The sequence below is a fragment of the Prinia subflava genome, chromosome 5, assembly GCF_021018805.1.
Source record: "Prinia subflava isolate CZ2003 ecotype Zambia chromosome 5, Cam_Psub_1.2, whole genome shotgun sequence".
NCBI classification, from domain to species: domain Eukaryota; kingdom Metazoa; phylum Chordata; class Aves; order Passeriformes; family Cisticolidae; genus Prinia; species Prinia subflava.
Genome location: NC_086251.1, coordinates 56752124 through 56764825, shown reverse-complemented (window position 1 = coordinate 56764825; position 12702 = coordinate 56752124). Strand labels below are relative to the sequence as shown.

The following is a 12702-nucleotide window of genomic DNA, read 5'->3' as shown; positions in this document are numbered from 1 at the left end:
GTCTAGGAGCCTGTGGCATGCCTGTCCCATATAGATTAGACAACTGTAATAATGAAAGGGACAGAAAATAAAGGGGATATCCATCACTTAATTTTGTAGGAAAATCCTGAACTTGCTAGCCTGGGACCCACGTGGGCCTGCATTATTAGAGCACAATGGCATAAGAGGGATGACAGCTCTCAGAGTGTTGCAGTAGTGGCTTCTTCCATACAAACCAATTTCTGCTCCAATTGTCCTTGAAAGGAAACTTGATCTCTGGATCAAACTATCTGCTCCCTAAGAAGATTAAGGCTTTCAACTTCTTCCCACTTCAGGTTGATTTTGGCAGGAAGGAATAAACAGTTCATTATTTCATTACTTCTTGAGGTGTTCTGGCAGAATAGTGCTACCTTGAACTCCAGTGAAATTTTAATTTCCAGTGAATTCTTCTACTTCACTCTAGATATGGTTTAGTGCTTTTTTTGAAGCCTGCACAATTCCTTACCAAGTAGTAAAACACTCCAAATTGACGAATTCTTGTGGATAGACTGAGCACTGAGTTTAGATTTCTAAGTCAAATTGAAGGGGATTTATATGTCAGGACTACCCAAAAAATATTAATGAAAATGATTTGTCTGCAGGTTGCACAGCTAAAGACCTCAATGGAGTCAATACTGGAGCAGTGGAGAGCATATGATGAAATTTATGCAGAAGTCAGCTTGATGACAACAAGATATTTGTACTGCATAGACCAATGCAAACCTTCTGAGGAAGAAGCTTCATTGGAAGCTTTGAAAAAACAGATCAAAACTCTCCAGGTAAACCTGTTTTATTTCTGTACTTTCTTCTATGCCTTTAGGCAAACAAACTCCACTGGAAAAAAAGGCCGAAAAAATTATCTGAACCACTCTTTTTTTATTATAATGATGCTGAAGTTAGTGAAATATTACTATTTATTTTTTTTTTATCTCCAGAGGCACTTGTACTTCTTATTTTATGTAGTGCATAAGTTCAACTTCAGGGCAATTTAAGTACCAGGGTTTTTACCAATTTAAGAAAAAAGCCCACTGAGTCCTCATGGTCCCTTGCACCTTCTGTTGATGCTGAGCCTGGCATTCCTGCTTGTTCCAGCACCAGCCCAACTATTCTGTCACCCTCCAGAGAGCTGGAGTCTCCTGCACAGCCTGGGAATGAGTCAGAATGCCAGACATAAAAGCTCTGGATCCTCCTGCTGCTCTGCTTGGCTGTTACAGAGTCCAAGTGGAGCATCTGGACTTGGCAGTTAGGCTGGCCCTGGGTCTGGGCATTTCACAGCTCTGGCTAAAATCTCCTTTCCTGGCTTTAAATGAGTGTTGAAAGGCTGTGCAAGCACTCCCTGTTTTCCTGTAAATAAGGCCTGATTTGGGGTTATTTTTTTGAGTTGTATCACAAGTGGTGCAGGACAGATTGGGGCTGTGGATGCTGGGTATGGGACTTGTGGCAGTAAACCCTGCACAAGTGCTTTCCACCCTCACCTGGCTCATGTTATAAATAAAAGGAACTGGGCACCTTCTCACTCCTTCCTTCAATCACCCTGTTTACTTCTAACCTGGACCAGTTCACAGCTATGCTGTAATTGCCTATATCAGGAAGGGGAGCTTGCAGCTGAGGGCAGGAGGTGTTAAGCCAACTTTACTGCCAGTAGAAACAGTGGCTTAAAATAAAAGCATTTTTGGTTTCTAGCAAATTAATTTATTCAGTTCAGGGGTGTGGATTTGCTAAATGAGCTTTTTCTTTAACAGCCAATAAATTATCTTGGTCTAAAATAGGTCTCCTGAATGTTTTTTGTTTTTGGTTTTTTTTAACGTGGACCATTTCATCTCTCTTAGCTTCCTAATTCTTAGGAACGGGTGTTAAATTTTCTGCAAACATTTTAATCTGTGCTGCAGAAGTATGGCATTATTGCTGCCCTATCCCTACCAATCTATAGGGGAAGTTACACTTGGGTCGTTTATCTCTCACCATTAATTGCAGTAATCCCTTCTGCAGGCTCTTCAAGATGAATCAGAGAACAGTGAAGAAAGCTGGGCCAAGCTCCAGGCTGCTGCCAGTAACCTGAAGAAGAACTGCTCCCCCTCCTTTGCAGAGATTATTGACCACAAGTGCACAGAGGCACACACTAGGTAAGCCTGTAAAATCACATCCAAGTTATTAGTATTTAAAAAACCCAAATTGTTGAGGCAGGACTCTAACATCTGTCAGATTTTCGAATCTATGCTAATGCATCTCACCTAAGGGCATCTGTGTGAGGGGTGGGATCACAGAATCATGCAATGGTTTGGCTTGGAAGTGACCTTAAAGATCATCCAATTTCAACTCCTCTGCCATGAATGGGACACCTTCCACCAGACCAGGTTCCTCCAGGCCCCATCCATCCTTAAACACTCCAGGGATGAGGAATTTGTACCTTTTACCTGCATGCTTTTTGTGTGATGGGTCCAACAGCACAAACTTTGGCTTTCAGGAATATGTGTATGGATGCAAAGCAACTCCACAGGAATCCTATGCCAAATCATATTTTGCAGGAGAACCTACTAGGAAAACACTCTTAATCCTTTGATATTTTGGCAGGTGGAACTCAGTAAATGAAGACATCACAGATCAGCTGAGGGCAGCACAGGCAGCTCTGCAGCTCTGGGAGCCCTTTGATGCTTTGTGCACTGAGACTGCAGCCAAGTTACAGCACTACAGCCAGCAGTGTGCTCAGCTCTTGGATGCTCACGTGCCTGAGGAGAGCTCCATAGAAACCCTGGAGCAGAGGATACAGGAGATTAAGGTACATGAAGAAGTTTCTGCTGCCCAGTACAAACTATTGTTTAATTTTGAAAAACAAGGCAAAAGAATACCAGCAATCCTGTCAGTGGAAAAGTTAAAATCTGTGGGTTTCTTCCATGAGCAGGCATCTGTGTATTTCCTTGAAGCACTTTGACCTGAGACCAAACAAGAGTTAGTGTATGGTGAGAAGAGAGCAGAAGGGAGTAATTTTCCATCTCTGCCCCTTTCTGCTCTACACAAAAGATCAGGCCTGTGTTGGAAGGAATCAGTGAAAGAAAAATTACTTACTTTATGGGGCATTGCTTGGTAGGAAGGATAATATCTACTAGAACAATAGCTGAGGGAATAAAGAGCAGTTTTCCTGAGCACAGGAACATCCTGAGCTCTTCCACAGCCTTCAGATTGTTTTTAATTGGATTTGGTACTGTGTTTTGGTGTGGTGTGATGAGTTCACAGATTCTTGAGCTCATTAGATTATTCTAAATGCTTTTGACTTTAGGCAAATGAGATCTCATGCTGAAACCACATGGTACATTGGACTCTCTCAGGCAGCAGAGCTGTCTGTGGGTTCTGACATTTTTGGTTTCTTCAGACTGCAATAAAGAAATACAATAATCCGTGTGTCAGGACAGAGCAGTGATTCATCATGCTTTATGAATCTCTAGCCACGAATTGGAAGAAGTTCAGAGTATTCCATTTTGCATGTGGCCTTAAATAAGAAATTTCACACAACAGGGATGAGAACTCATGTGTGTCTTTCTTTGTCAGAAAAAACTGACAGCAGAAAAGCCTAGACCAAAGTATTTTTACTTTCTTCTGATCTACCAATGGCTGTGACAGACATTCACCAATATGTCAGCAAAAGGAATTGCCTTTTCTGGAAATTTTTGGGAAGTGTTACACCTACTAAGTAAGGCATGGCCACCTTAATGCCATTAGCACTGTAGATCCTGTCCTGATGTGTGTGGGTAGAACACATGGAATTTATTGTGGGGTTTCTTAAGTGATGAGTTAAAAGAATGGGGATCAGTGAAATGGCATATGAGTTATGTGTATTTGAATATAACAAAATTGTATTTTAATCCCTCTAATCTTTTCCTCTCTATACATTAGGAAAGATTATGAGTTTGTGAATTTTTGTCACCACAAAAAATAAAAATAAATTCCTGTATAGAGAATAAGAAATGAAAATGGGATATGTATTAAATTGGCTAGAGTGGTGTTTTATAACATAATCCTTTCAAACAAAGGAAAGGAAGCAAGGACCATTTTGCTTTTGAGGGAAATGTGTGTGTTCTTTGCTATTGATCAGAAGACTTTGCTCATTATTCTCAGAAAAGTCAATACATAGTGGCAAATTTCAGGGGGTTTCATGGCTAAAAGTAAATTTCACTTGTCAAAAAAAGAAAAATATCAAGTACATTGAATGAGTCTAAAATTAATCCCTTTGTTCTTGTACTGCCTTTAGAGTATAATTTTATAGCATCTTTCTTAGTAAAGGGAAACAAATAAAACCAAACCCACAGTCCTCAGTCACTGAGGATCCAGAGTACTGGTATGGTTGTAAGTAAATAGCATTCCTCATCTGCAGCATGGGCCAGTTCCTCCACGTTCCAGTGTACACACATGTTGTAGAGAGGGATATTCCAATTCCCCTCCCTGATTTCCTCTGGAGCAGCAGTATCCTGCTGCCTGAAGTCGCTGGTGCTCCATTGAACTTTGAACTGTGCCTTTGCCAGCTCTGCACTCAATGGATGCAATTCCCATTATCCTCCAAGTAAAAGACTGAAGCTTTCACCATAGCTGAGCTTGGCTCCCAGATGGGATCAACAAAAAGAGTTTAGTTACAGCAACAAAAGATACCAAATGAAAGTGGCACATGAATGATGATCTGATTCATTTACTGCTTTTTTTTTCCCCTTTCCCCTTCTCTCATCAGAATTTACAGCACGAGCTTCAAAACATCGCAGGATGCCGAACCCAGATTTATTTGCAGGCTGACAGGATAAAACAGCAGGCTGGGGCAGCTGCTGAAGCTGTCCTGATGGAGAAGCTGCAGCCATTCCAGAGAGCAACCTATTTGGAAAAGATGTTGCAGAGGAAGTTGGATGAACTTCAGGTATTTTTTTTTAATATTAAATTAGATGTCAGTGTGGGGTAACTTCTTCACTCGAGTCCTGTGTGAGGCACATTCCTCATTAGAGCATTATAGTTCTTGAATTGAAATTTCAATTAGATAAAACTCAACAGGATGATAAACTATAGAAAGTTATTTCTTTATACATGAAGCCAGAGGAACAGGTGAAGGATTTCACCCTTACCTGTTTGTATTACTCTTAACAGCCTTTGTCAGTGGGCCTGTTATCCCCAGGACACTCAGATGATTAAAGATTAGGAAATGTATTTTTATTTGTTTGAACATTGTGAAGTAAGTTGTAAACTTTCTCAACTCTGCCTTGAAAAAAACCTATGTGCCTGGGAAGAGTTCAGGTAGTGAACCTAAAATCAAACAGAAAATTGTGGCCATTTGGTGTAATTCTGAGGACAAAATTCACATTCCTGTTCAGGCCAACTGGGGAGAGACCTGGATCCAGGAGCTCCGCTCAGGGTAGTGGAGGATTCACTTCTCTGTGAATTCTTCACTTTTCCTGAGAAAGCTTCCAAACAAAATGTACTGCTGGGCATTTACTGATGTAGAATTAGCCTGTTCCTGTGGAAGAAGTCCGGTTTCAATGAATTGTTCTATTCTAAAGTACACCCAAATTCATCAAGACATTTGAAGCCAGCTCTATTTATGATCCATCTACCAGCACAATTAATGGCAGGAAGCCAGAAATCTTTGTGAAGATAACAGGTTTCTCATATTCCCTGTGAACTTCTCACTGCTTGAAAAAATGCATTTTTGGGCAGTCATTTTCTCTGGTGTTACCCTGTAGTATTACCACAACAATCTCTCCACACACCAGTTTTTGCCCTTCATCCCTTATAAAACTGTTGCTGTTGCTCTCAGAGATGTGGAGTTTAATTCTGGACAGAAAGTAAAAGCTTTCCCAGTGCTGTTCTGCTAAAGGGAAGTTGAATTCCAGCCCTACTGATCCCTCCACAGAGCTCATGTAAGCTGCACAGCTTTGGTTGGACATGGGAGCAGGCTTTGTGTGTACCTCAAAAGAAGTTCATTTTCACAAGCTTGCCCCCTTTGATAGGCTGAGTTTTGACTTTCCAATTTCACAATAAATTAAATATCACAAAGCTACAAAAAGTATCACAGAAACCCCTATTCCTTTCACATAATTACAGCTGTCTCAGAATTTTGAGATTCTGTTTCTTCCTCTCTGCTTTGGGTTAAATTTTCCCCTTGTCCAGTTGAAAATTGGAAAAAAGTTCAATAGTATAAATACATTAGAATTTAGGTTTAGTAACTGTTTGTTTTCCTGATAATATTGCTTATTGCTCCTTTTTGTATACTGAATAAGTGTAATAAATAGTAACTAAGGTACATCTTCAATATTCACTGCAGTTCAATCTTTTACAACTGGAGGATTTCAACAATTGCCTGGAAACACTGGAAGGTCGTGTCAAGAATTGCACAGACACCTTTGATAGAATCTGTTTAGAGGAAGGAGACAACTCAGAATTGCTCATGGTATGTTTGCATTCCCAAATACAAAAAGCTACTACTCGGCTCTCGCCCACTTCAAGATGCTCTTTGTGTCCTAAATGTCACAGCTGCAGCACTTCCATCAGAGTAACCATAATTCAGCCAAAACACAAAAAGCAATGACTGAAGTTTAGAAGCTCTAGATCTGCATTTCAGGCCAAATGTCTGCATAGAAGGGAGGAAAATTACCCAGATTTGGGGTTGATGGGAGATTCTTTTCCCCAGTTTTGCTCTGGAGCTACCCTGTTTCCTTCAGTGTAGGGTATAAAGTAAATGTGGAGGTACCAGGTCTTGAGCATCTGTTCAGTACTATTGGAAAAGTGAGCCCTGTGTAAAAGAGTTATTACTTTTTTTTTTCCCTATATTTTTTTGGAGTTAACAGAGAAATGTTGGGTTTTTTCAAGTTGTGGAGAATAAGCTTCTGTGCTTCTTTGATGTGAAAGGCAGTACTTTTTTGCAGTAATTTATTTTTTCTTTGCTTCCAGAATCAGACACTGGAGCTTGCTGCACTTTCTCCAAGCATAGAAAGTTTGAATGAAGCAAGCATAAAGCTGCCACTCAGTGACTTCACCCTGAAGAAAATGCAGAGCCTGACTCGGCAGTGGAGTCAGAAAACAGCAGCTGCTCTGGAATGTTGCAGGTCTGAAATGCAAACAAAAAAAATCACTAGTAACAATTCCCTTTGTTGTGATTAAAATGAAAGCCAAGTTAGAGCATGGGATGTCTTGCAGTCTGTTCTCAGCTTTCTCAGAGGCTTGCCAGGTGGAATTGTGCCCTTTCAGTTTACTTGATTTTTCAGTGGCTGTTTGTATTCCAAGTGACTTGAAACAAAAACCTGGATATTCACAGGGGAAGAAGGGAGCAAAGTGCCAAGTGAAACTCCCACTATGTTAATTTTATTAACCACCACATTAGAGCACCTGCAAACATACCCAGAAAAACCTCCACCAACAGAAGTTCTGGTTATTCATTTTATTTTACAGTATGCTTGAGGGACCCCAAAATGATGAGAAGAAATTCTTTCAGAAATGTGAGAAGTGGATGAAATTCCTAGAAAAAATGAAAGAAGCCTTAAAAACAGATATTCCAGGACGGTTTGAAGAACTGCAAGAGCAACAGAGAGTATATGAGGTAAAGTTAAATCTAAAAATAAAAGCAGGATCTTGAATGATGAAGGCAGGGGGAAATCACTAGAAAATGCTGTGCCTTTTGAAATTAGATCTGGGCAGGATTTTACAGAGAATTTCACTCTTGAAATGCCTATTAAGGTAACAGCTCTGAAACATGAAAATCCTTTTCCAAAGGGACAGGTCCCTTTTTGCAAGGATCAGACCTTTAGCAGTGCATCTTCAAGTGCTGTGTCATGGAAATCCTAAATTTCTCCAGCCCTGAGGTGTACTTGTCTGCCTGTCCCAGAACACTGGAGCCTGTGGCAATTAACTGGATAGTTTGCTGGTGACCTAGCAGTAATCTTAACAGTTTCTGGAAGAAATGCATTTAAAATAGTATTTTCATAGCATATTGCTGGTTTGACCAGTTGTTAGATTTTGGAGGAAATCTGTTTTCACTGGCATTTTCCCAAACAGTTGCTGTTTGTTACAGAGAAACAGCCAAAAAACTTTAGGTTTCAGATCTGTGTCATCCAGCTTATGGTGGGGTCCTCTATCACATATGTGCAAATTCCTCCCGGTATCCAAAAACTGTGGACTCCTAGGGTGCATTTGACACTAGGAATTGAAAATAATAGAGTTTTCAGTGTTTACAATTAAATAAGTGCTGTCACTGTAGAGGAGCAGAAGCAGCTTTCATAGCAAAGGTTGTTCACTGAATAGTTAAAACTTGTTCTCTTGATATTTTCAGATGCTACAGACTGAGATTTCCATAAATCAGCAGACATTTAATTCTATCATAGAAAAAGTTTTACTCTCCTTGGAATCTGGAGAAGCAGAGAAAAGGTACTTTATTTGGTTTTCTCCTTAAGAGCTTGGTCATTTAGTGAATATCCTGTCTTCCTTGGAATTAGTATTGAATCTTTGCTCTTACGAGAACATAAACCCAAATTCTTAGCTGGGTTGACTCTTTGAATGATCATCTGTCACATTTTACAAAAGCGTGAGGAGGTGCAGTGAGAAAGAAACACAGGTGCTCTGGCCAGATATAATAGTAACAGGGATAGTAACAGGCTGGGCTGAAAACAAAAATAATTGCTCCTGAACAGGAGTCTTTTGTTGTGTAGCTGTGGTTGAGAAGCTGCCTGCCCACAGAGCATAATGAGGATGCTGCATATGAAGGATCCTCTCTCTCTTCCTGGACCTCTCTGCTCCTCAGAGTGCAGAGGGGTGGACTGGCCACATTGCTCCTGGCACACAGGGCAGGGCATTGAGTCACTGGCCATGAAACCCCAAACACGTGGTGCCTAAACCTGTTCTTTATCAGTGTGATCTTACACCTTTCTCTTAATGAATGTAGCATGAGAAACAGCAGGTAATGTTTGTGAGCAGAGGTTCAGCTGCCTCAGGTGTTTGGGGTGAACACATTTCCCTCCCTGCCAGGTCCTGCTGCTTCCAGGGACTTGGCAGGACAGTGTGTGTGCTCCCCTCAGACATGCCAATATGAAATCCATAGCTTGGCTTAAAACTGCCAGGGAAGGTCAGGCTAAACTAAGCTCAGCTGCTGGATTTTTGTGTTGGGAAGTACCTGCACAAAGGCAGGGGTTTGTGTAAGAGGGAATCAGGGACAATGGCCTCCTGCAGAGAGGCAGGATTGATAGATGGGGTTGCCTTAATCAACCAGCCAGATCTGCTGGATCATCTGACCATGCTGAAGAGGACAAAATAACTGCTTAAGTGGGTTCAATAACAACACAGTTTTCCATTGCGCAGATCAATTTTGCAGCGTAATCAGCGACCTTGTCTCACTTGGATTGACCTTTTTGTTCTTCAGAGAAGTGTTTAGTGCATATTGTGTCTGATTGCTGTACTATGTATGTTGCTATACCACAATTGCAAAATTGACTTGCCTTACCCTGTTTTGTATCATGTAAAAGGTTGTTTGGATTGCTTAAAAGATGGAATACAGAGCAGGGCTGAGCTTAAGGCTGCAAAGAGCTTCCTTGCATTGTTGGCTATTATAATTGGAAAACAACTTTGCAAATGGAGATCCATCACAATTACTGTAATAGGCAGCCTTGAGATCAAAATAAATTAACACTCAGCCCTTGTCATTTTCAGGACAGAGTTTATTTCCAAGCTCACGTTGCTGAAAGAGCAGTGGCAGAATGTTATCCGGATGGTTCAGCAGAGGAAGAAAGATATTGATGGACTTGTGAGCCAGTGGCAGCTCTTCAGGAGTTCCCTGCAGAGCCTCAACAGATTCCTTGGTGACACAAATAGCTTCCTGGCAGCTGTGAAGAGCCAGGACTGTTACAGCCTTTACCAGCTTAGAAATGTGATTCATGATTTCAAGGTACTGTGTTTACTTCTTATAAATCTAAAATGTGTGGGCTTTTTCCTTTAGACTGAAACAACTTCTGTCCAGTAAGGTAAAAAGCTTTAAAATCACACACTTTCTTGGGGAGAAATAATTGGTAAAACTTTTTCCTTAAAGCTGAGCACAGATAAGAAAGCAGTGACATTGCAAAAGGCTCATTATACTCAGAAACTTCTTGATCATCATGGCCCTTTAGGAGCCTTGCATGCTTTAAAAATCTTATGGATATGAAAGTGGAAATTCAGGGTGCCAGAAGATGAGACAGACAGCCTAGCCAGCAGGTAACCTCTAGGTCTGTGTGCACCTTACTGACATGACTGCTGAATTCAGGCCTTTTATTTTGCCTGAAGGAAGGTACTTATGTGGCAGGACAGGCAATATAGGTCCTGTGTGTGCAGAGATGGGCAGAAGATGTCAGAAACAAAGGGAAAAACACTTGCAAGGGAGTCTGTTCACTCCAAGATACACAAACCTGGTGAGCAGTTCTTCAGAACACTGACTTCTGTGTTTTACATGCAGTGGAAAGAAATATTTTCCTTTGTTAACTTTGGTTATTTTAATCTTTACATTTAACTATGCACCTCTTTGTTTTCTAGGAAGGTAGAAACAAGCAGTGAACTTGATGGTTGTGTAACGCAGTGTAAAACATTTTAAAATCATGCTGTTGAATGCTATTAGAACAGTCCAGGATTTATATTGTGTATCCACACACTTAGTGTTGATGGATTAACACATTACCAGTGTTCCATTTGGTGCTTGCCCTATTTATTTCATCTTTATTTCTACCTGCTGTGTAAAGGTGATTTTCGGTAGATTTTAAAACATAGAGCTGCTTTTTTCTTAGTGAGAAAAGACAGAAAAACTTCTCCCTCCTACTCCAAATTGCTCTTTTCCTCCTGCTGCTTTTCTACAGAAAGAAACTCTGATTTTATCTCCTTGTGTTAGAGATCAATTTGTTGTGGGCAAATTACTATTGATGGCTTACTTCACTTGGTGTACATCATGATTAACAGGGTTGTCTCTGAAAAAATTAGCCTAAGCTGTTGATGTTAGAGGTGGTCGCAGAACTTGGATTATGTTTTTTGTTCTGAGTAACTTGTACAACTGAATTTCCATCTTTTTTCGACTGCTGCACTTTCACCCTTTCAGTCTGGAGACAGCTATTGTAGAGTTTTATAAATCAAAATATCAAAGAAAACATCATTTTTCTGAAACTAAAGAAGCACATAGGAGATCTGTTGATTCCTCTTTCATGACTATGAACAAAGTTGGAACCTGTGAGTCGTCTTCCCAAGTGAAATGCTGGGAAAGCACTTCTGTGACTTTTTAAGAACAGCTTAGAAAGTTAATTTTTCTTTTCCTTTTCAAGAGTAAGGTGGTGATCCTTCAGAGGTGGCAAGCCATGTACACCTTGGTCATCGACATCGGGGAGAAGCTGCGCACTGTCTCCAACCCCGAGACCAGCGCTGCCCTCCAGGAGGAGCTCAGCCAGTTACAGCAGTGCTGGGGGAAAACCCAGGCCCTGCTGGAGAAGAAGAAGATGCAGTTCAGTGGCACCCTACAGGTAGATGATGCCCTCCTGCTGCTCTGGGTCTCAAGAGCTTCCCTGTCCCACCATCTCCAGGGCTGCTCGCTGCAGGGGCGCTCTGAGGGAAGTGCCTGTCATGTGCCAGGGCTTGAGGGAAGCTAAAACTGGTCCCCTGGTTCTCCAAAGGAAATTGAGTTGGGTTCCATTTATTGGAACAGTGGATGATCCTGCTCTGATTGTTCTCATGCTCCCCATGGCCTGGAGCTCATTCCTGCTTTGGGCTGTGAAACTAAAATTTAGCTTAGAGTCAACATGACTTGTTCCTCCTTGTGTTGCTGAACATCTAAATAGAAGGGCTGGCCATATTTATTTCCTAAGAGCAATGAATTTGCTTTCATGGCTAAGTAGCGTACTAGGTGTGTTTTAGAATTGAATGCTGCCACTGATACAGTCCAAAAACCATGCTTAAAGCCTCCTGGGTTGAACAAAACAAGATGAGCAGAAATAATCTCTAAGGCAAGCCTTAAACAGGAGAGGCTTCAAATTCTGTAAATCCAAGCACCAAATCCTTGTGGGTGGCACTGTGTATCAAAAAAGAAAATTCAAAAAAATCAGAGCACATGATAGATTATTTCAGTGGGTTGAAGATGCTGTTTTGTAATGTATCTGTGTGGCTCAGTATGTCATGATGAATTATCCTCACCTTTTATACATCCTTGGGTCTCCCTGAGCAGACTTGTGACCACTTTGAAAAGCAAACCAAGGAGCTGGAAAGCAGACTGCAAGAGCTAAAGGAGAAAGTAAAAGATCCACTCCCTGTTGAACATGAAGAGCTCCACAAAGCCAAGGAACATATTAAGGTATGAACAGCCATATTGTGTTTAAATTGATGTAGTCTTTGCACAAGACCTCATCCCTGTAAAAACAGTTTTCCCTCTTACCTGCTCTTCAGTGACACTGAATTTCTCTCCTTTACACCATCCTGATTGCTGCACATCTCCAAAATCCAGCTGACACAGAAGATTATGAATAGTAGTAGTGTTTGGATTTTTTTTCCTGGTTCTGCTCCCTTTACAAGTCTGCATTTATAAAATAAGTACTTTCTCAAACAAAAGGGAAAAAGCTCCCTTCTCTCAGCTCATTTGACTGCTGACTGAATGTCCCTTTTTGTTTCCCAATCCATTTTGCACATGGAGCTCCTCAGGCAAGAGACCTTGTAATTCTGCAATGCACC

At 41.0% G+C, this 12702-nt stretch overlaps 1 protein-coding gene across 1 annotated transcript in view; it reads left to right on the top strand.

Annotated features, from left to right (window-relative positions):
* Nucleotides 1-12702, top strand: part of SYNE2 (spectrin repeat containing nuclear envelope protein 2) — a 174583-nt gene that overhangs the window by 125262 nt on the left and 36619 nt on the right. Inside the window, exons 88-98 of the mRNA XM_063399537.1 lie at nucleotides 621-797; nucleotides 2008-2141; nucleotides 2590-2794; nucleotides 4733-4912; nucleotides 6311-6436; nucleotides 6937-7091; nucleotides 7435-7582; nucleotides 8312-8406; nucleotides 9682-9916; nucleotides 11310-11504; nucleotides 12203-12328. Of these exons, the coding sequence (XP_063255607.1) occupies nucleotides 621-797; nucleotides 2008-2141; nucleotides 2590-2794; nucleotides 4733-4912; nucleotides 6311-6436; nucleotides 6937-7091; nucleotides 7435-7582; nucleotides 8312-8406; nucleotides 9682-9916; nucleotides 11310-11504; nucleotides 12203-12328 (1776 nt within the window). The remainder of the gene's footprint in view (nucleotides 1-620; nucleotides 798-2007; nucleotides 2142-2589; nucleotides 2795-4732; nucleotides 4913-6310; nucleotides 6437-6936; nucleotides 7092-7434; nucleotides 7583-8311; nucleotides 8407-9681; nucleotides 9917-11309; nucleotides 11505-12202; nucleotides 12329-12702) is intronic.